The sequence below is a fragment of the Fulmarus glacialis genome, unplaced genomic scaffold, assembly GCF_000690835.1.
Source record: "Fulmarus glacialis isolate BGI_N327 unplaced genomic scaffold, ASM69083v1 scaffold1346, whole genome shotgun sequence".
NCBI lineage: Eukaryota > Metazoa > Chordata > Aves > Procellariiformes > Procellariidae > Fulmarus > Fulmarus glacialis.
Genome location: NW_009217307.1, coordinates 77,639 through 101,421, shown reverse-complemented (window position 1 = coordinate 101,421; position 23,783 = coordinate 77,639). Strand labels below are relative to the sequence as shown.

At 37.9% G+C, this 23,783-nt stretch overlaps 1 protein-coding gene across 1 annotated transcript in view; it reads left to right on the top strand.

The window, feature by feature from the left end:
• Nucleotides 1–88: 88 nt before the first annotated feature.
• ITGA8 (integrin, alpha 8) overlaps nt 89–23,783 on the top strand; it is a gene marked incomplete at both ends in the record, with an annotated part of 91,047 nt that continues 67,352 nt past the window's right edge. Inside the window, 9 exons of the mRNA XM_009579603.1 lie at nt 89–213; nt 11,532–11,632; nt 14,178–14,301; nt 16,571–16,632; nt 17,411–17,456; nt 18,451–18,576; nt 19,702–19,746; nt 22,653–22,696; nt 23,692–23,748. Coding sequence (XP_009577898.1) covers nt 89–213; nt 11,532–11,632; nt 14,178–14,301; nt 16,571–16,632; nt 17,411–17,456; nt 18,451–18,576; nt 19,702–19,746; nt 22,653–22,696; nt 23,692–23,748 — 730 coding nt within the window. The remainder of the gene's footprint in view (nt 214–11,531; nt 11,633–14,177; nt 14,302–16,570; nt 16,633–17,410; nt 17,457–18,450; nt 18,577–19,701; nt 19,747–22,652; nt 22,697–23,691; nt 23,749–23,783) is intronic.

Here is a 23,783-nt window from a genome sequence, read left to right as displayed (position 1 = left end):
GACAGCCGCTGGCCCGCCGTGCCGGGGCCGCCGCCCGTCGGTCCTGATCGCCCCCACCGCCCCGGTGACTTCCCGGTGTGTTTCGCAGAGTCAGTGTCCTGGTGGGAGCTCCCAAAGCCAACACCACGCAGCCAGACATAGTGGAAGGAGGAGCGGTGTACTACTGCGCCTGGCCCGCCACTCAGTGCAGGCAGATACCCTTTGATAATACCAGTAAGTAAATCGCTGAGTCTCGTAGGGCAGCGTTGTTGTGTGTTGCTTTGCTGTGCTCGGGTCCTCCCTCAGCACAAGTTTCTTCTGCGCTCGCTTTAGTTGTGTCGCTTTGATCAGAGTATCTGCTGGACAAATCCCGCTCCTGGGAGTCTGTATGCATGTGCGCTTGCAGGGAAGGGTTTAATGGTCCCCAGAAAAATAACGGGAGTATGACCTCCAGGATTTGTGCGTAGTTCATCTTAATGCTTTAATGAAGGGTGTTTGTGGCAGATTCCTCATTTTGAAAATACTTGGGTAATTTGGGTTTTTTTGAGCGCTCAGAAGGCGACACCCCAAACCCCATGTCTCACACACTCTTCTGAATCCTGGAAATCACAGGATTGCTAGTCTTTGCTGTTATTTTCGGCAAGGGGTTTTCCGTCTGTTCAGATGGATGAAGTACCTCATGTGGCATGCTTATTTAATTCTTTTCAGAAAGCAAGAATTTTATTTCAGAATATTGGAAGCTAGATGCAAACTGATTTAGGCACAATGTGGATAGATTATATCCACTTCCAAAATCCCAAGACAGATGTTTCTTATTTAATTAGAGGGAACACACGTTTTAAACAATTCAGGCTGTTTATGTTTTCTGTTGTCTCTTTATAGGTCTTGAAAATAATTTAAACCTAGTGTTTGCAGGGACTTTAAAACGGATTCCTTTATTTAGGCAGACTTTAACAGTTTAATCATTAAGCAAAAGTTATGATTCTTTAGGTTATATTTAATCTTAACATTTGTGGTTTATTTAAATGTGAACACAATACAATTCAGGTTTTTTTCTGAGAGCACAAATTAAATTAGAAGAGCTTAGTTAAATGTAGCAAGTAAGCAGTGCAGTTCTTTACCTCTTCCAGCTCCAGCCGCCCACACATACTATTACTATGTTAGTGTCTAGGAACTCTGCTCAGACTGACTCTCCCATCATGCTGGGCATTCTTCAAAACAGAGTAAGAGATGGCTCCTGTATGAGTATGTATGTGGCTATTTGGGCATGTAATACTATGTACAGCATGTGGTTATATGTAAATGTGAATGTACAGACAGACAGTATGCATACAATATTTTTATTGTAATATGCCCTAAGTGTACATCTTTAAAATAAAACCAGTTTAGGAAATATTCCTGTATTTCCATCTTATCATTAGATAGTTCACGTAACAGAAGTGAAATATATTATCTATACAAATTAATTTCAGGTTTGAATAGAAAACTTACAGGCCAAATGAAAATTCTGCCGTATTTTAAAGGGACATTTTGAAAAATGAATGAAAACCTGGTGATGAAACCTAGAAGGGCATCTGGCTTTCCTGTGGGAAACTCCAGAAAAGTTGACTAAAGAGACTCGGGACAAGTCCATAGTCTTGGCAGAGATGTCCTTTTGCAGGTACTACGTTTCAAATAAAGGCACAAACACAGGCTGATGAGTGAGTATTGTCAACAAGGCTTTGGACTGTATCATACAACTATTCAGCTTGGAATCTCCAAAGTGTGGTTCATTCAGTCTATCATCTGAGACAGTTGTTTGTGTCCCCTGGATAGATGCCTGACCTGTAGATAGCTGAAGTTAAGCCAGAGAGCGCCTATTGTGTAGATATAAATGCACCGTACTTGGAGGAGGGACTGCAGTATAGGCAGGTTTAGCCGTGTTATCATTAGCTGTCTAATTCCGGTACCAAGAGCAATAAAGGTGTCATTTCACACAATTCAGCAATGGCCAGCTACCCTCATTCAGGGACCCCGGGGAAGGTTTGCGTAGCTTGTACCAACATCCATTCTTCATTGCCAGCAACATAAAGGCCACCTCCAATATGCCTTAGATGACTCTTTTTGCTGAAGTGTGGATGTGTATTTCATGCCATTTTTTTCTCTCCAAAATACGCTACTTACAGGAGCGAGTTTTCCATCTTTTCCGCTATTCCTCCAAACAGAGCAGTCCACATGAGCTCTATCCTGGATGATACTATTTTAAATAGTCTGTTACACACAGTTCCTTTTGAAGCCTTTGGCCATTGTATGCCTAGTGGGACTTAATAGTCCTTAGTAAATATGAGGGGTATTTTCAGTTTATGGCTCTTTCTTGTACAGGCACCTTGTACTCACTATGCCTTCTCCCTGCAACATGACTCAGAAATGCTGCTATTCCCATTTTATATTCATATTCCCATTTTTATATTTATTCTGATGAACAGAAAAAAGTCACTCTGAGTTGTCGAAGATCATACAGGAAGTTGGTGATGATAGTGGTAACTGACTCGGGACTTTTTCTTCTTCCTCCAGTTCCTTAACCTCAAGATTATCCTTTCTCCCAAAACAGAAACACCCAGTAATTTTTAGAAGACTGGAAATTCAACTCTAGCAGCTTTAATTTTAAAGATTAATGCTTCATACCTCATGGCAGATTTTTAAAAGTCTTGGAAAACTTTGGGAATGTTTTCTGAAACAAAACAGAAAAACTAAAGAGGCTGCTTCAGAGCTGGGAGATTTCATTTGGATGCATTTTTATACAAAGTTTCCTTTTTTAAGTACTTTTTCTTGACTCTAACCAAATAATATCAGCCCTTTCAGTTAGATTCACTAAGCACAATAAAAGAAACAAACCTGCTGAATAATTGAAAGCATTTTTAATTAAAATCAGAAGTAAAAATTGAGTGGAACTAGAAAGAAAGGGAGAGCATAATGTAACACTTAAAAGGCAATGTGACCCAAAAAATAGATAAAGAATTTACTAAATCAGTATTTTTCAGCCATGAGAGCTCAATGGAGGACTTAAAAGAATTTGTAAAAGAAAAGCAGATTCACATATACTGTATCCCAAGATAGATATGTGAAATTGCTGCAGGTCACAGAAACTATGAAATTTCCACTATAACATAAAAATTCAAGATATCAACAAATCCAAGTGGTTGAAAAGCCACTGGCTTAAATTACGTATAAGCATGAGGGCTCATGTCTTCCCTTTTGGAGGGGTGGGTATACAAATGAAGCTCAGGTATGTTACATTCAATGCAAGTTATGTTCTGCTGTTGAGGAGGGAACATACAGTGCACTTGAATGTTATTTGGACTTTTACTGCCACTTATTAGCGGGCACCTAATTGGTAAAACTCATATGTAACGGTGCAGATTATTTCACTGTTTCCACAAGAACAGTAGACCTAATTTCAAGAAGGGTTCCTTCATTTGCAAATACTTTGATGTTACTTGTATTAACACTATTAATGCCTTGGTCCTACTAAACGAAAACAGTGAGGACATTAACTAGTATTCTCTGATGCCTTCAGTCAAGATTCCGGACATTTTTGAATATCATGCTATTACAGGTGTGGAGCTGCTTTGTACTAATTTATAGTTATTTTACAGATACGGAGATGTTTACCAAATGAATGTCTTGTTATGGGGCTGTAAAGTATAACAAACTAAAAAGGAACAAAATCTCTCTCTGCAAGCATTTAAGGCTTGTTAAGAGGCAATGATGAACAAGAACACACTGACGAGTCAGGGAAGGGAAGGAAGGAAAAAATATGTTGAGTTTGTAAAGTATTGCCTTAGATAGAGGGGGCCCTTTTTCAGGAAGTGATTTGAGGGAACCAAGTTAAGTGATAGACGACCTTTAGTGAAAAACTTAGGCTTGCTTAGGTTAATGTTATGATGGTAAGTGCCGAGATAGTATAGTCTTTGGTCCTGTTTTGTTGAAGAGTTTTGTTTTTCTCTGTGAATAATATCTTTCTGTTTTTAAATAACTAAAGTTTTAGTTTAAAGAAAATTACTCTATATCCTGCATGCCATAGAGTCCTGAAGGGAGAATACAAATGCTAAGCCTAACTGGACCTGACATCGTGACACTGGTGTAAGACAACTGCGATGTTCGCCAGTGGATCAGAGAACTGACTCTGCAAGGGTTGCACCCAGAGTCACTGGCAAGGTGCAGCTAACCTCCCCGCCACCACGCAGGCTGTGACACTCAGGACTAAACTCTATTCTTTGTGTCATGTAAGCTTTAAACGACAAAAGACAAATCCTTATGGTTTGTGAAGCTCGCTTGCTCCTTTTTTCTCAGAAACTAAGATCAAATGAAGGAGTAGACATTGCATTGGTTACCAACATATACCCAACAGGAACACTCAGTATTCACTCAATTCCTAGTGAAAGATATGAAAACACTTTAAAAAATGTGTCACTACTTTCGAGTGCCATGTTCTGGCTGTCAGACACAGACTGGGTTCCTTAGTACGAGCACTGATACTCAAAACCAAGACTACTGCTGAAATCATCTCTGTGGCACTGTGCAAGTGTTAGGATGCCCAAGCTGGCCTGAGTGCTATGAACAGCTGCATAACTTGTGTTGATGTGGAAATCTGTGGGCTAAACTACTCTGCTGAGAAGATGGCTTAGTTAGAGTTAATGGAGGTGCAGAAGTATCTGCACCCCATTCCTAAAGGTCATACCACCTAAATGAAATTGTTCTACAGGCAATTCTCCCAGATTGTCACTAATTTCTCAGCTGTCCTATTTCTGTTCTTCATAGTAACTAATCCAGAGATTTCCAAAGCAATGAGGTGCTTTACTTGCAAATTAACATCAATAATTAATCCTACTGATGAAATATTGTTCCTGACAAGGGACGGGGGGCAGAGGAGGGAAGGAGGATGAAATTTTGAGATGCTGTAGGATTTGAGCCGACCCATCCACAAGCAAGCTATGTAACTGGACATTCCCATATGGGTTGGCCAGTGATATGGCCTCCAGCCAAGAAGGGGCTTTAGCAGGAACTCTGTGTGTTTCCTGCTGTTGATACAGCACTGACTCTGCAGTCCCATGTTTGCAGTTCTTTAAAGCTGCCTAAATCTGGGCACTGGGGCCAAGGCTCTGGGAAGAAGCTGAAAGCACTGCCCCTGAGACCATTACTGGTGCTTTAACCTGCTTCGTTGCCTCGGGGAACTGAGATAAAGTATAATGGAAGGGCTTTTAGTATCCCCTTACTCCAGGAGATACGGACTGAAGGACAGAGAATCTTCTCCCTTGTTTCCCTGCTCTGTAAAGCTGTCCTTTGGCATTGCAGTTTAAGGCCGTGATACTCTTTCATAGAATCATGGAATGGTTTGGGTTGAAAGGGACCTTTAAAGATCATCTAGTCCAACCCCTAAACTTTGTTTTTTTTAAACCCCTTTGAAACTCAATGAGAGGACAGGGGAACAAGCGTTGGCATTATATTAAAGAGCTGTGATCTGTCTTTCCTCTCTTACCTACACAAAGCTAACTTCTCCTTTTCAGTTTCTTCATTATAAACCTCATTTTGTAATGACTATTTCTGCTCTAGCATTGAGGTAGAATTACCAAGTCCTTGTGTTTAAGCTGAGTGCTCTTCCATTCAGCTGCCAGGAGAGGTAGCAGGAGAGCAATATGAAGAAAACTTTCTCCCTGCTTGATTAACTGGGGAACTTCTGAACTACTCAAAGCATCTTGCAGCCAGAAGCAAACTTAAATGCCCCCTGAAGTGCACCATTGTGTTTGAAATCTGGTAAAGAGCTAATAGTTCATATTTCAGAAACTCATTATAATGGTCACTTTTAATTGTAATACTTAACAGACTGCAACTTCTTATGTTTTAAATTAGCTCCAAAAGGCAGAATTTTAGATACCACTTCCCCTAAGTTTCCAGAACTCACTGGGGTGTTGTCTTTGCTATCAGTTAACTTTACCAGTTTTAGTGAAATAGGTTATATTTTTCTAAACTAGCTGAGAAAATTTGAACAGTCTCTGAAGAGAAACAGGGGAGGGGGATGTAGATCAGTTTTGGCCAAGCGTGCAGTTGATAAAAAACATGAGCTAGTCCGGCCGGCAGTTGAGCTGATTGTAACAGAACCCAGGTTCTATTATAAGGAAAGGATGTATTGTGGGGCTCAAGAGCTTTAGTTACATGAAAAAATCATTAGCTGTAAAGATGGTAAGATTCAAGGGAAAACTTAGAATCCTGTTATAAAACAGAATTTGCATCTCAAGAGAAAGTGCTGAGGGAGAACTTTGTTGTACTTTTAAATGTTGACACATTTCAGTCCACTATGCCAGTAAGAGCTTATCTGGAGCCTCATGGTTCACTTGTAGCGTTCTGATTTATAATAGACCCTCATGAGTTTCTTTTATAAGTCTCAGCCTTATCTAGAGAAGGGAAAAAAATACCCTTAGCTATGCTAGTTCAAACCCTGAGGTCTTAATTTTTTTTTCATCAGATTGTACTTAGGAAAAAAATCCTATTGGGTTTGATGATTCTTTTTTTCTTGATTCATGGAATGAAAGTCCAAATAAAGCTCTCTAGATATGATCTATTAAATTAAAATAACTCATATGAATAGCATCTAAGGCACAATAAAACCCAGAAATTCAGTAGATGTTTGCAGAATCAGATAAATCTAAAAATAGAAGCAACTCTTCTCATCATGCAAGGGTTTTTCATATCCTTACTGTCTCTAAGCACTATGGAGTCTTTTTTCTCCCAGCATTAATGTTGAAAGCAATTGCTTAGCTTGGTTCCCTAGATCATAGTCTTTAGCTTTGTATTTGTGCTCTGTCTCTCTGTCTCTAATATCAATGACCCTGTGAATGTTACTGACTTACCTCTGCTTAGTAATGAGTGGTATCGTTGGAATCTTTGATGGTAGTGATATCAGAAAGATATCACTCTGCCATGGTGATAGGGTTGACACTTCTTCCCTCAATTCTAGAATATGGGACCATGTACGCCAGTATGAACCTTTCCTTCTCTCTCTTCCCTCCTGTAAGCCAGGACCCTAATAATGCAGCAGGGCTGATTTCAAAGTTAAATTAGGTTGCTCAGAGCCTTGTGTATCCAAGTTCTGAAACTACCCAAGGATGGAGATGCCATAGCCTCTTTGGGGAATCTGTTCCAGTGCTTAATCACCCTCACTGTGAAGGGTATTTTCCTTATATCTAATCAGAAAATTCCTTGCTGCAACTTATGTCTGTTGCATCTTTTCCTTTTGCTGCATGTCTCCATGTGAGGGCTATATTAACTTTCCTTGACCTTTATATGTTTATATAAATATAAATGTTTGTTGGTTTTATATGTTTGTATTCCCATTTTATATAAATACGGATAGGTTGAGGTGATTATTCACCTCTACTCTGTGTATATACAATTATGTATAAATATATGAAATATATATATTACATTTCATATTATCTATATTTATTTATATGTATGGATGTGCATAGATACATACACACACATATATCAAAACAGGTATTTGAAAGGGATTTGCCATCCTGGATGGAGTCTGGGTAGGTACAGATTAGAGGGTAGAGTATAACAGCCTGCTGCAGATGCCTGGTTAATGTCCATCGGCGTTTATCCAGTACATACAGGCAAACGCACACGGAGCAAGTAAAGATAATACTTTTTGAAGTTCCTGAAGGGTGAGAACTTACCTGAAAGAGTTGCAGGTGTATTACATAACCGGATTTGTTGCTTTGATTAGAAGCATTGTGTTCCTGTGTTAAGTTTGATTGAAATATTTTGGTTTGCTTTTGTTCATTTGAGTATTTTCAAATTATAATAGATGCTGCATTTTTTACTTCTAGTTTTCAAGGGCTGAATGAATCACAATGAGCCACTATCGGTGTTTGCAAATACATCTGTTTCCTATGCAGATCCTGATTACTACAACAAAGAAATATTTGTAAGAGTAATGTTTGATTCGTGCCTGTTAAACAGTTTGCAATGAGCTGACTCAGTGACTGAGAGGAGACCAGTCCCCATAGAAAGTGCCAAATTTAGTCTAATGTGTGCAAATGATGGATTTCCATTAACTCCAGGTTCAGATTTTAATTCCTAAAAATGAATCTCTGCGCTGTTGTTCTTACATATGTTTGCTATTTACTGTCTGAATTCAATTTCTTCTACTTGTCCAGCTACTGCTTTGGCAATCTGAGGGGCCTTTTTCCCTTTGGTAGCCCCTAGGTACCTCAAGTCTAAAAAACTGGGTGAAGGAACACTGATTTTTGAGAATCATGTTTCACCATCTCCAGAGCTGCTTCTGAAGCTGGATTGTGAGGCAGTACCAATGCACTGGCTCCTGCAGTAGAAAATGACATGCTTTTGGGTTGCTGAAATGTAGTTTAAGGATGTCCTTGCACCTAAATTTATACTTGTACATCTCTCTGCTGTTTGCATACTCCTGGTTGTCTGGGCCTTAGTCTGCAATACAGTCTCAGGCAGTACAATTAAGAGTGTTTCCAGGGCTGAGTTTCAAGCCAAATTTGCAAGTCATCCAGACTGTTGACCATCTGAAACAGCTCCTGAGCTGGCTCTGAAGCAATCCAGCTGGTACTCAGGCACTCCCTGGACTGCTCTGTGGACAGGCTCAGGCGTTGTGTGCCCAGCACAGCTGCTGCCTTGAATTCTGGCTATCCTTGCACTAGTGTCACATATCGTGATACAAGATAGCCTGGACACCTTCCTAAAAGGGGCCAGGCATTCTCCTACAGAAGAGAAGATGATATTTGAATGCAACCTGAATTCAGGCCAAGTTTTTGCTGCTCACAGAAATTTGGCTTAGCCTGTGGGTAAGGTACAATATAGACATAGCCTGTGGGCCTCAGATCCCCATAAATAACACAAGGAGAGATATTTCCATGTCATATAAGGGTGTTGTCAGGACACAGACATGTTACTTTTTGAAACATTTAGATAACACAGTTTTGAGGGATGTACCAAAGACAGAAATAACAACTTTTTTGTTGTTTTTTGTTTTAAAACTGGATTGGGATTTATCTGAGTAAACAAATAGCTTTTGTCTGAGCCTAGACTAAGTTGGTCATCCTTGGCTATCTACAGTTGGTAAAAAAAATTAAGTACTTTTAGGCCATGGTTCTTCTGACCTTCTCAGATGTTTGCTTTAGGAAAACTGTGCCCTCAATTGTAAGTGGATGACTAGCTCAGAAGTGGACATTTACAGTGACTTCATTCAGAGCCTTGTTGTCTAATAGAATACAATCAGGGCACAGTAATGACAGTCCGTGTGCATTCAGACAAGTTAATTGTGTATATAGCTTCATTTTGATAAAGTTATAGGGGTTTTATATTTACATTTATAAATATTTATATATTGCTGGTTCACAGCAATCTGAAATACTGAATGGTTGTTATATACAAAAGACTAAACTGTATTTTAAGGCACAACCTCAGAAACTAGGAGTATGACTCCATCGCTCCAGCAAGGATCCTGAACAAAGATGATTAGAGAATTTCTGCCAAAAGAGATTTATCTAGGAAAAAAAGCCATTTATTAATTTGGGGGTCCGTGATATTCTACTAATTATTTTCTAATGAAAATCCCATGCCACATGATGAAGGATTCATACTACACCATATGCCACTAAGCAGGGTGGGGGTGGGGGTGTGTGTACAGTTCTTGCAGATCCATTGGTAAATTCAGCTATGGGTTTTATAAATCCTGCAAACAGTTGTCCTATTTTTAAAAACTAACATCTTCTCAAATTTGAGTATACTTTTCCAGTAGACAATTACACTGTTTTGATTGAAAATGTAAGCTCTTTTTAAGTTAGAATGCTGGCCGTGAGTATCCTCAGAGCCAGGCTAGCATTGGCTGCTGTAAGCTGACCATGGCTGATTTTCAAGCTTTTCAAAAGCTTTGTTTCTATCAAGACCTCATCTGTGGACATTGATCATGTTCAGATCTGCTGGAGCATTAAAAAAAGAAAAAAGAAACCTTTAAAGTTTGAAAGGGTCTGACTTCACTGTAAAAAATAATCAAAAGTGGTGTTGCCAACAACTAGGTAGAAGCTGGCAGTTCCTACAGTGCAGTGTGTCAAAGTCGCTGTCTCCTAAACTCTTAAAGTTTAGGCCTAAATTAAATAAAATGTATTTTTAAAATGAATATTTTTAGAGTGATTTTAAGTTATTCTTCCTGAATTTTTAAGATCTAAATATTCCTGAAATTTATCTCTCTCAGCATGGATTTCCATACTAGCTCCTGTAATTGGTGCAGCACAGAAACAAGTATTTGTATGAAGTAAGATGTTTTCTCAGAGACTTTCACACTTTCATAGATTCATTCTCATTGAACTTTCCTTCATGTTTATCAGAAAAATACAGAGATAGAGTGCCCTTGTTCTCTAAGTATAATTTATTTTTCTTTCTAATTCAGTTTATATCTGTAACATTTATGACGTTACCATGAGCTGAGGTAACTGGTGATCCAAAATCCTAGAAAAGCATTCAGATATCTCCTTTATTCCTGTCAGGCAAATCCCAGAAGTTATGGCTTTTTAAAGGTGACAATTATACCAGCTGCATTTTTCTTCATTTTTTAAAAAAATGTATGTAAATCCATACAATATAATCTGACGTTACATTTTTTCTACATTCCCAAGTAGACAGTATATGGTTTTATCTTCACTTAGAGTGAATAAAAAGGATTGATTCTGGTGAAATCCCTCCTGATAGGAACCAGAAACAAACATAAGGGAATGCAGATACAAGGGGGAAGGAGTAATGCCCTGCTTATGTATAAATTGAGAAGTTCATTAGGAATGACTGGTAAGGGAGGAGCATAGCTCATGAACATATGGGAAATCAGTTTACTTCAGAGAACTGAAGGTTTCAGAGGGTGAAAGGAAGGGATGTCTGCTTTTTATTAAAACCTGAAATGCATTATAATTGGCCTGAGTCTTTGCCCAGATGGCTTCTTTTATGCTGACATCTGCAAGAGTGTATATAAAGCAACATTAAGAAGCTGTCTCTTGTGACAGTGTGTACACATGTAATTCCGTTAAAAACTAAGTCCTTTGCTATCTGTAGTGTTGGTTTTTGAATAAGCATGCTAAGAAACTAATTATGGAACATGCTTTTTACATGGAAAGTTTCTATCACGTATAAGAAAACTTCTTAGGGCTTTTCACCTATTTTTGTAGATTCTTGTTCAGTCTTCATCATAAATTCCAGGTAAACTTTTTTTTCTTTTGCAGGGGGAAACACAGGGTTTCTTCTTCCAGTCCTTTGTATTGTTTTCTGAAGTTTAAGTGTAATTATTTTGAATTTTCACCTGTGAATTTAAGCTGTTTTCCACTGACCAGTGAAAAGCTTAAATGATACTAGAACGTCCATTTCCTATTAAGCTGGTAGGATGATGACAGTGGGTGCAATGTAATATATCCATTAGTCTGTTCACTTGTATTTGTAATTCACAGGGTAATACTTTTTAAAATAAGCTGTCAACATACTGCTTCTTTCTTTGTCAGACAACAGGAAAATTAAAGTCAATGGCACCAGGGAACCTATTGAGTTTAAGACAAAGCAGTGGTTTGGGGCAACAGTCAAAGCTCATAAAGAAAAAGTTGTGGTAAGTCTTATGCATTTGGTATTCATTTGGAGATAATGTTTATTTTTCTCATGTATATCTTTAATACCTCTCTATGTGTAGATTATGGAAACAACTCTATGATTATACATGGATTATAAAACAGATGATGTATATAACTCAGAAAATGAAAGCTATAGTCTATAAAAGTCTATAAAATCAGGTTGAACTGATCAAGTGAAGATGATCCTGCTGCCATGTGAAAACAGCAGAAAGCCATATTGTTATGGAAGTGAATGATGATTTTTTTTAAACAGTTAATGGACATATTTTAGAGATACACAGTAACTGATACCTATATGCTATAAAATGTTTTGCATTATGAAGCTTTATTTGGAATGTTAAATGCAGAATGTAATGGAAACCAAGAACCTATGCTGAAGATCAGTTAGTAAGAGAAAGCACTGACCTCTTTTGTCACATTTACATTGTTTTGAACAGCTGTGTCATAGTCATGATAAAACAGCTGCAAAAAAGTAATGATAAAAAAGCTCCAAATCAAGATTGCTGTCAAAGTGCAATGTCTGTTTTCCAGTTTCACCAAATATTTTACCTGTATTGATAGAGGACCGCAGCAGGGGGCAAGTACTTTTATTGCTTAGTAAAGTAGTGGTGATGCTGCTTATACACAGACATTTTATATTTACAGTTTACGTTAGAAGGTTTGCATTGAAAATGTCACTGAAATAATTGTGATAAGAATAATTAGTTTGGTCATTAGTTGTATTAGTTTTTACAATTGCAAAGCAATAATTTGTGTCTTGGGATTTGCTTAAAACTTCCAATTACTACTTAAGAAGTAGTCATAAGGGAAGAAGTATCTAAAGGAAATGCTTTCCCTTATATAGTATGCCTTGTGGTTAACCTAGGGAAGGATTTTGACATGAAACAGGTAATGAATAAAACATCACCCTATTCTGTTACAGAGCTAAGTAAATGTAAAAATTCTAAAAAATTCTAAAAATAGCTGAAGATTTTTCATTTTGTGTACTCTACTAAACAACAGTTCACAAACTGAAATAAAATAGTTCTTTACCACCATTTGCTGAATCTTAATCAAGTGAGCAGAAAACCTCATCACCAGCTGATGTGCTGTGGCTGTACTGACCAAACTTTGTTTTGCTCCTGATAACTCTTCTCACGCTTTCTGAAACAGAGATATAGTCAACGTTTTTCAGGCAAAAATTTGAACAGCGAAGCTAGAAAACTTTGTCTTTTAAGCTTTGTAGACTGAAAGGAGAGAAAAAGAAAATGTCATCAAGCTGTCAGAAACTTTTTTTTAAACTACAGGTGTGAAAGTAAACTGTATTATATCAACTTCTATGATTATATTGAGTTCTTGTTTCAATCCATTTTGGTAGATGTCAAATGTACCTAAAATCACCCTCACAGGACACATACTCCTCTTTGCTGCACTCTGGTTTTGCTGTTTTAATCTGTAAGGTCTTCTAGGCAGGGGCATGTTAAGAGTCCCTATTCCTTAAACCATTGTTCCAGAAGCTCTGACTTTCACGGTAAGCTCTGAGTTCATCCAGCTGGAACTGATTGCAAAACGAAGGCTTATACAGTAATGTGAATAATAACAATGCCTTGCCAGAGGTAGACAGGTTTCTGATTGGAAAAGTAAGACAAGGTAGCACATGAATGAAGGATTTGTTTGTATCTTACAGAGGCAAGGTTGTAGGGAGAGGTAGTCTTCCTTCCCCTCCCCTCCCCAGTCAGTTGAAAAGTGCACAGGAACCCCTGAAGAATGACTTGCATACCTGACAGCTTATCTTTTTTATTTTTCCAATTATCTGAATTACTTTCAAAAAAGATAATGTCTGTCTCTACACAACTTGTATATCTTTTATCCTTACACTGTCATGTTTGTAAGACCACTACTGTAACATAGAGGATTAAATATTAGTTCACTAGCCAAAACTTAGCAAAAACCTGTTACACTCAGAGACTGTTGAATGCATTACAGCTGTATCATCTCTCCAAAGATTTGAACCAGGGGTTTATAAGGCGGCAGACAATCTGATGATTGTGGTAAACAATATGACACAACACCCTGACAAATTTCCTTCTGCTAAGTAGAGTAGAATCATAGCAGTTCTGCTGCAATGGCCATTATCTTAAGACATATCAGGACAGAATTAGGAATGTCTTCAGCCACATGTATGTGATCTACATCTTAAACTATGGGATCAAGTCCTGTGCAATGAGCAGTAATAGAGTAAACATATTACTTGTGAAGCAGGCTTAGAGGGTATTTGTAACATATGCTTAAATGTGAGTTGTAGTCCCTGACAGATTTCACCTGCTAAGGGCTATAAGTGAAAGATCAGACTATGCTTTTCAGGTTATAATGAAATTATAAGCAGCAGTGGTCCTGCATTTTCGTCTGTCAATACATTATGATCATCGCTGTATGAATGATACAATACCAGAGAGAATCCCTGTACACTGTTTATTAAAAACTACATTTGCCAGGTACGTGAGCGTGTGGAAGGTATGTGTGGCATCGTTTCTGTTTTGATAGGCTTGTGCTCCCTTATATCATTGGAGAACCCTTAAAGATAACCCTGAGAAGGACCCCGTTGGCACCTGCTATGTAGCAATTCAGAACTTCAGTGCCTATGCTGAATATTCACCTTGTCGCAACAGTAAGTATTAATAGGAACAATCCTGTGTTGGAGGAATTGATGTTGCACTCAATGTTTTCATCTTTTCATTCTTCACACAGTCTTGGTTGAATGAAGATTACTATATGACATTATTGCATTGGATGAGGGTTTAAAGAAAAATCAACATTAAATTATATGCCTGCAATTGGATGCTTTATTGTATAATTAAAAGAGGAGAAATTAAGTAAATTAAGCTTATGCAGTTATAGTGATGAGATATAATTGGTTCAATTTAATGGCTTTAAAATGTAGCAAACGGATCTAGATAAGAACCAGACAGCATTTTAAACCAATTGTTCATGCTTATGCTGAGTATAAATCTATCATCACAGGATCACCATCTGAAGACCAGACCCTGCAACAGAAACACACAAGCCTGTATCACCATTCATGCCAATATCATCCACAATAGTTCATTTATGAAGGACTTCCAGCATGGAAGAAAGCCGTGCACATTAGCACTGCTATTCCACACTCTTCTCTGTGTTGTTCTGAGGATGTGGTGGCCATCTCTGGACCTTACTTCTTGAGGAATAGGGAAAAACTGCATGTATATTTAGAGCCAGTTACCTAGAAGTCTGCAGAAAATGCCACGCATTAGATTATATCAGTCATTCATCCTGTTCAGCATACTATGTCTAAGTGTTTATGATGACTATTAATACCCTCATTACCTCAGTGCTCCAAATTATTAAAATCAATATGAAGTATCCAGTGACTTCACGGAGCTTTGGATTGGGCTAGGTCTACGGCAGTTTCTGCACTCACAGATCGGAGTTCTGTTCCTTCAGTTACTTTTCTAAAGGTAATGTGTGTAAGATAGCAAATATGATGGGCTTACCTATCCCTTCCAGGGGAAACTCTCACAGCAAAGCTATGATGTTGTTCAGTTTAGCTGAGGTGGGTAGCTGTTTCAAGTTGCATGTGCTAGCCAATAACACCAGAATTCTGAACATCGTTCCTTGTCACAATACCCGTTGTTCAGAGACCCTCCTATTGCAGCTGGCATTCTTGCCACGTGCACATGGGCTAATTTCAAAACACACCTTTTAACTGTTCCTCTACTGCAAACTGTGCTCCTGCCTTCGAGTTTCTCATGGATTATTTTGCCAAGAAAGTAATAGGCATTTTACAGAAAAAATAGGCACTTACTTCACATAATTAAAAGGTCTCTTTCCTGTGAAGATCTAGAGACAGCATCATATCAAGTAGCTGGATTTTCCTGACATCTGACAGATGTGTGATAATGTAGCCCAATAATGCTTTCCATGGTCTACCAGAAAATCTGCTCACCTATAGCAGTGTGAGATACTTGCACGTACATTCAGTGTTACTCTGTGGCTTTCCTTTTTGCACATTGTAGCTCTCACAATGTAGCTCTAAACTGACTTGTGCTATGTCTTTCTTTTAAAGCCTAATTCTTGTCCCTGGATGGACAGGTACAGAAAGAAGCTGAATCTATAAGAAATGGTGACTATAAGATCTGCTTCATGTACTTCTGATGTCTCACTGGGGCTTTGCCAAAGGCTTAAGCCATTTTTCTCAGTTTCCCAGTCCTGCAGACTTCTGGCACTCTAGCACTCATAGGAAAGCCCTGAAATGCATGCCAACACACTTTGTACAATTATATAAGGATTTGCAGACTAGAAATAAAAATGGACAGAAGCAGGGAAGGATGTTTTTGCATGTACAAATGTGCATCCAAAATTATATTACACTTCAGTCCTCATTGAGCAAATGTGTATCAATTAAAGGGCTGGCCCTTGTGAAGGACATGTGCCCCCTTCCCTTGTATAGTATAGGTAACCAGGATGTTGTCTGAACATTGACCCATGCTGACCCATCCACTATGTCAACATTTTTTGAGAATACCTTAGTAAACACTTATTTTTGTGTTTATGGCAGAGCAGACTGTGGTGACCATTCTAGGATTTCTTGTTGTTTACTTTTGTATCTCCAGTCAAATTCAAACTGAATCCCTGGTAGTTGTTGCAAGGGTCCTTGCTTGGCAGTGAGAGGAGAAAGTCTCAAGTAACTGGTCCTATTTTTCAAAATCTTCACAAGGGGGCTGCATGTTCAGGGTCCTGTAGAAGGTCTTGATTTGCTCTGTCTCTTCTAAAAAAGAATACACATATTTTCACATATTTTGATAGTTTTGCATTTACAGCCTTACAGATCCAGGGGTGTGTAAGCTGTCTTCCACATGCACTATGAAATCAATAAAATGCTTCTACCTTCATAATTGCAGGCAATGCAGATCCCGAAGGACAAGGCTTTTGTCAAGCAGGTTTCAGCTTAGATTTTTACAAGGTGAGATCCTGCTTCTGAAATACTTTGACCAAATGTAATTCTGATATATTGCCAGTGTTCAAGCACTGTCTCAGTGATCAAGAGTTTATCCCCATGCTGCTGCATACAGAAAGTTTTGTGAAGTTGTTGCAAGTTCTTTCCTCCTTTGCAAGCTTCAAACTTTCTGGTTTCATTAATAAAAGAAATACTGCAATCAGCACCTGTTGTTCTTTTTGCAGCACTCCAATCTGACTCTGCTCAGTCTGTCTTAATAGATAATGAGGTGAAAAATTGTACGTGCTTCTGTCTCAGTGTGTCCCACTTACAATGCTTTCCAGAGACTGACTTTCAGGAAATAATGGGCAGGCACCAGATAGTTTTCAAAAGTTAAAATAGCTTGTATAAGGATGCTTTTGGAGGCAGACTAGTCATTGAGTAAGACTGTTCTCTTGTGGAGGTGAAAGTTAAAGTGCTTAAGGGAAGTAGCTAGTTATTCTTATATGCCAAGAGGGTCCAGAAACAGTATTAATGGGCCAAAGAATAAACTTTGCAACTATTGTTATTATCTGTGCCATTATTACAGCACCAGAACCTCAGATAATGCATAGGGTGATCTTAAATTTATTTAACTGTGGATTTTCCTGCACATCCATGCACCTACATCCTTTCCCTGAACAGGGCTATTCTCCTTTATCATGATTCTGATATTCTTTTGGTCATTTAAATTGTTTTTCCCATGCATGCTTAATTTTGTTGTGTTCTTTTGTTGTGTAATTTTATTCAATTCTGCTTTTTGTAGAATGGAGACCTGATAGTAGGCGGGCCTGGTAGTTTTTATTGGCAAGGTATGTTCATCTGGCTGGTTAACTTGATCTAAGAAGTAAAGCAGAAAGTATTGTGGAAAATGTTGTTCTAGATTTCCATTGTTTTCTCAGTTTAAGATAACCAGTCTCTGGTCTTATTTTCAACAAATACAAATCAGAAGAATTGCTTAACAAGCAACTAAGCATAAAAATAAATCAGGGAAAATTCAGGATGTAGGTTGTATAGAAAGCGAAACAAATAGAAATAACTATTTTTATGTTGGCATTTTAGCACATTTGTCATTTAATTAATAAACTGACTTTTTCCCTAGAAATACTGCGATTTTAAAAATAGCTAATATTTGTACATTAAATGTAATATTTTCAAAGTTTTTATCACTATTCATTTCTGAACACAACCTTTTATTGCTATCTGCATATATTTTTAGTTCATTTGTGGCATCACTGTAGTTTCCAAGATGTAGTTTCTCACGTACATAAAACCTAAAGTGGTTTTGGTAAAGGGTTAAAGGGTATTTTTTATTTAACCTGTTTTGACATGTATGATATAGCTGATTCCCAGACTCTGCCTACTAACTTGCCTGTTGTCAGCCTCACTGATGTGTGGTTTTGCATTGCCATTGAAGGAGGAAGATCTAATTGATCATGATGATGGTAGGGAATTCATAGCTTTGAATTCTCCATTGAGAAATTGCTTCCATTGGTCTACTACATTTGTACAGTACAGCATCAAAAGGTAGCTAAGCCTGAAAATGCTTGACTTTAGTTTGAATCAGCACCTTGAAATGGGTCTGGAGATGTTTTTGTGATGGTTCAATAATCTCAATGCCTTGTTGTATTGATTTACTCTTGAGACTTTGAGGGTAATCATGGAGAAAGATTGAGAGAAGATGTCTACTCTTTGCATCTGTGTTATATTATTCCTTCAGCTCTGTTCTGATGTTCTGCTTGCACTATTTTGTAGAAACTGGCTCTCCTTTATGTCCCTTTCATTTATGAAGTTGTTTGAATTCAGGTCAGGTAATCACTGCAAATATTGCGGATATCATTGCAAATTATTCGTTCAAGGATATTCTGAGGAAACTGGCACGAGAGAAGCAAACAGGAGTGGCACCACCTTCATATGACGACAATTACATGGGTAAGCTAAGTTCTATGTCATTTAGCAATATGTTCTAAAAGCATGGGCCTTATATAAATGTGAAAACAAGCCCTAAATTACTAAAGTCCCAATTGTGAGAGGATTTGAACATGTTTTGTCTTAAGCACAATAGCAAATCAGTAGTTTGCTAGTTACTTCAATGGGATTATGAACATTCTTAAAATTATGCACAGCAACAGGGTTTGAGGGTTGAGATCTCAAATGGCTCATTAGGATTCTTATTATTTGATCTTAAATAATTAAGCAGAAATACAAAATTTTCCCTTTTATATCTTTTTTCATTCCAAGATGATTGATTGATTTAAAGTAATTGAAGACTATTTCAATTTTTAGTAGATAAAAGAAAATTCAGTTCTGTAGTATTTTGTACAGTACTACACAAATATCCAATTTATTCTCACTGATATTTAAAAGATACAATTGAAGTAAGCAATAACAAAAGTCAGTTTGAAGTTGTTATGTAATAAATAGAAAAAAAGCTATGTACCTTTTATTAGTACTGATCGCAAAGAATTTGCATGATATTCACATGTATCTGCGTGTAATACAGGTTTTTCTTCACATAATTATAGAAAAGATGCAGTGGAATTTGAAGGCAAAGGTGCATCCTTTCATCTCTGCCCATACATTTGAAATTACAGTCCCTAATACAATCCAAAAGTCTTTACTCCGTTAATAGCAGTTATATCACAGGTTTACGAAAGCTCCAGATACTTAACTGCATCTTTGGAAATCTGTCTTCCATATAGAGCTAAAACAGGATATTCACACATTAAGTACAGTAATGAAGACCTGAATTGTGTCAATAGCTGTTAGGGCAAACCACCATAGTACCTGCTGTTTTTTCAAATAAGTTGTTAAGTATTAATGGTTTAGAAGATCATTTTTTGAGAAAAGGGATAGATTTATTATCATTCAGATCTACAGTTAATTTAGTCATAATAATGTGATAAACAATTTTTTTTTCCCACACAGTTTTAGTATACTAATGTTAGAAAATTTACATTCTGATGATCAGATGAACAGACAAATCTCATTGTCCCTGCATATTTTTTGAAAGAAATGGTTTATCAAGTGTTTTGCTTGTAATTTATCTTTAAACAGGATACTCAGTGGCTGCTGGGGAATTTACTGGGGATTCTGAACAAGGTAAGAAGCTATATACTTGAATGGAAACCATATGGCTGTGCACCTATTAAATTCCTCATTTTGGGTCTCTACGCAGGAACATACCTTTTATACATTTGAAACGCTGGTGAGACTTAAGCTATCTGTACCCAATATTCTCAGAGGCAAATACTTCCTTAGAAGGTATAGCATAACAGAGCAGAATGTAAGTAACCCAAAAGTCTGAATCTGTTGTTATGGTATCATGTCCATGCATCTGCTCAGCAGTTAGAGCTGTGACAGCATGGTAGGTGGAGCCACTTAATTTACCCGGTTTGGTGACCAGTAGTAACAAGTGGAGCCAACAGTGCAGTCCTGTCTTTCGGTCCATACTCGTTACTCACCTGCAGAGAGGCTGCTGGACCCCAGATGCAACGTGGCTTGGAAATGTCTGTGTATGCTGAAAGCACACTTCTGACTGCCACACAAACATCACAGCCCAGGCTAGGAGATAACATTCAGCTGCTTCTGGACAAAGACATGTGGCTACACTGGCATGCAAGCTCTTGTTGGTGAAAGCAGCTCTTGGCTCTCTAAAAGTTTCCCTAGTTCCAGTTCATGTGCCTTAAGGAAGGGGTGTCTGGGGCAGTTCATTAGCTGACCCTTTTCATACATTATATTTTCCTGCACAGGCATAATGCAGTAAGAACAAATTCCCTGTGCTCTTGCTCCTACCCTGACCCTTGTATTTAACAGCAGGAGACAGAAGAATTGAATTCCTTTTGTTAAAACCAGGGCTTAGAGGGAGAGAAGACATTCTACAGGAAGATAAGGTGTTCAATTAGTCCCTTGAATTAGGAAAAGCTGAATGCACATGAATATAAATGTCTGAATATAGAATGCCTGAGACTTTGTAAAGGTTCTTGGATCGAGTAAGTTTGGTACAGGACATATTTAGAATAATTTGCATTTAGACAGCAACTGTCATCCACAAAGAACCAGATATCTCGCAGACTTCATAGCATTGCTTAAAAATGTCATCACTGTGAAACCTTCACCTGAAATGTGTCATGATCTGTAAAACACCACCTTCTAGGACTCTACATTCATGATTTGATACAGTAGAGCAATATGCACTGAGGAATCAAAATTACAGGATAAATATTTTTTTTAAATGTGCAGAATGTCATTACATACCTTAGAATTCAGCTCAAACACTGAGGTTCAAGTTGTTCCCTCTGGCAAAAGGTGACATAGGATATTTATTAGTTTCACATGGCCAGGGAAAACTGCCCTGGAAGATGGCAGCTCCAGTAACATAGTTCTGAGGCTTTAGCTAAATACGAACAAGACTTAAACCTCACTTAATTTGTGTGCTGAACTCATAGCACAAAGTGCTGTGGCAGGAGAACTAAAAGCAAGCTGAACGTTGTCTGATTTTTAAGTTGTAAAGTAAGTTTTGCGGGTGTGTTAGAAATTGAACACTTGTTTTTCTGTGTCTCTGCAAGTTGAATCCAGTGTAGAAGAAAAACTCCTGTCACAGCTGTCTGGTAGAGTACGTTAAAAATAATCCGTTATAAATAGAAATTTCTCCATGATTTAGGTATTTTAAACTGTTCTGAAATTGTACAGGATTTCAAAACATATAGTTATCTGAAAATACCTGTATCTCTGGTGTGTCATACCTTAAGAGCTATGTTTCTTGTGTAAAGCTGACAGTCTGTCAGAAAGTATTGCTTAAGGGGTAGCTTTCCTGAGGTGGTGAACAGCTCCATGGTCCAGACTCACCAGTAGAACCAATAGAGACATAATACATTTCTAGAAATGAAGCCAGCTCCCCAGAACTGCTGCTGCTTAATCCCTATAAAGTTAGTTTCCTGTCCTGTGCCACTATGGGTTAAAAAAAAAAAAAATTTTTGAGCCGAATGCTATAATGTGGGAAAAAAGATGTGTCCCTGGTAATGGAAGGCTGCAGACACCTACTTTTTTTTTTTTTTTTTTAAACGCATACTCACATTTTTATAATGGATGGTTCTTGAATCAGTAACTCACATAAATGGTTGGCACGAAGAATTGCATTGTTGGCTGACCTGGGAATTGTCCTGTGTCCTGTTCAATCCTTCATTACTACTTTCATCTCCCCTTGACCAAACACATTCAACCACAGGGGAGTATATAAACCCAGAGAGGAACAGAGGAATGCTAGGTCAATACAAGCAGGTGTTTGAGGTGCTCTGCTATCTGAAGTTCCTGCTGCTGTCTTCTGGTATGGATATCCTAATGAGGGAAGGTTTAGACAGCAAGACTGCGACTTTGCTCTTCTTTTTTTTTCCATTTTTTCCACTAGTTGTTTAAGATTTCACCATTGAGCAGAAATACATCCTAGAAGGCAGCTAGGTCCAATGTTTCATGTTCTTATTCAATGGATTCCCCAATGCCACTCACAAAAATTTCCTTGTAATGTTTTTAGATAGCTTGTGCAGAACTTGTCGAATACTTTCATGGCATCAAGCCAAATAACAGATGGGACAAACTGTTGTGCAGCCAGAAAGAAAAGGGGTATTTGTAAGGACAGTTGTGTTTAGCTTCTGTACTCTAGTGTGTGATGCCACAACTAATTCTGGTTCCATCAATCCATAGCTGTCAGGTAACAAGCTGAATTTTACTAAGAGCTTTATTATGCTGTGCTATGCTAAGTAATGCTATGCAGAAAGAGATCTCTGGATGACAGTTAAGATGTAATATTTCATGCAACTAGATGCACTGAATGAATGTTAAAATCTTATGAATTAATGTCTTGAAGTGATTTGCAGATGTTTCTGATACAGGTAACAAACCAAAATCCTCAGGGTTATATGTCAAGGAAGAATTTAAGTGGCATGGGATGCATGTTGCATGGACCACTCAGATAGCATAACCAGTTCACCGTTGATCATGTATCTTTTCAGAGTTGGTTGCTGGAGTCCCGAGGGGAGCACAGAACTTTGGCTATGTATGTACTGGACCCACATTTTATCCTTTTTATAGTGAGAATGCAGTTAGACCACTTGGGAGATTAAAGTCTACATTATATTTTCTGTCTCTTTGATCCTAAACTTTCTAATCAGAGAAAACTGCCGCTGACTTTCACGCTCAGGCTTAGCTGGCTGGGTTGAAATGCCTTACTGGTTTGGGCTTTGAATATTAAGCACTTCGTCCTTTCTGAAGTTTGTTTTCAATAGTCAGTTACAAGCATACTTTGAGTACGACTAGAATCCTTATACCCACTGAGTGTTATCAGACCTAAGCTTACCCATAGGTTAGCATATTTCATGTGCAATGCTGTGTCCACAGTGGAGAGGAGTCCAAGTTCAGATTATTCATACTCAGTCTTTATTTTCAGTGCTCTAAGTATATACACTGAATACCAAATGCAAAGAGTCATGAAATGCAGTTAGAAGTGAAGGGAGAAAACAATATACGTGTCTGGATACATCTTTTACCTTATAGGAAAAAAAAAGTTTCAGAACTAACCTGATTGGGAAACAGAGATCCCAGCCACAGACACATTCTCTAGTTTTGTGGATCCAAACCTCCTTGTGTCTCTGGAACTTATTCATACCATTTCTCAGAGGAAAGGTGTGTATATGTGTGTATTTATATAAGTATGTATGTATGTATATATTTCTTTATGTTTTAAGTTCATGTTTTCATGCGTACTAATGTAGTTACTGATTAGCTGATAGTCTGTGAATTGCTGCTCTTCACAGTGTCCAGTAAGGAAGGATAATAGTCTTTTCCCCATTTTATTCATGGGGCACCTTAGACTCATAAAATCTTAGTGATTTTTTCAAAAGATCATACAGGAAAACTGTGGTGAAATGAAAGAATTGTTGTTTTTTCTTGGCCACTTGGACCATCCTTCAGTGTGTCAAATTGGTTTGCAGTGATGTTACACTGTAGCATCTCCATGTGTGCTTGAAACTTTCCATATTTTTCTGTTACCAGGTCTCAATTATTAATTCTTCAGACTTGACTTTTATCCAGAACTTCACTGGTGAACAGGTAATGTCAAGGAACTATGTGATGAGATATTATAT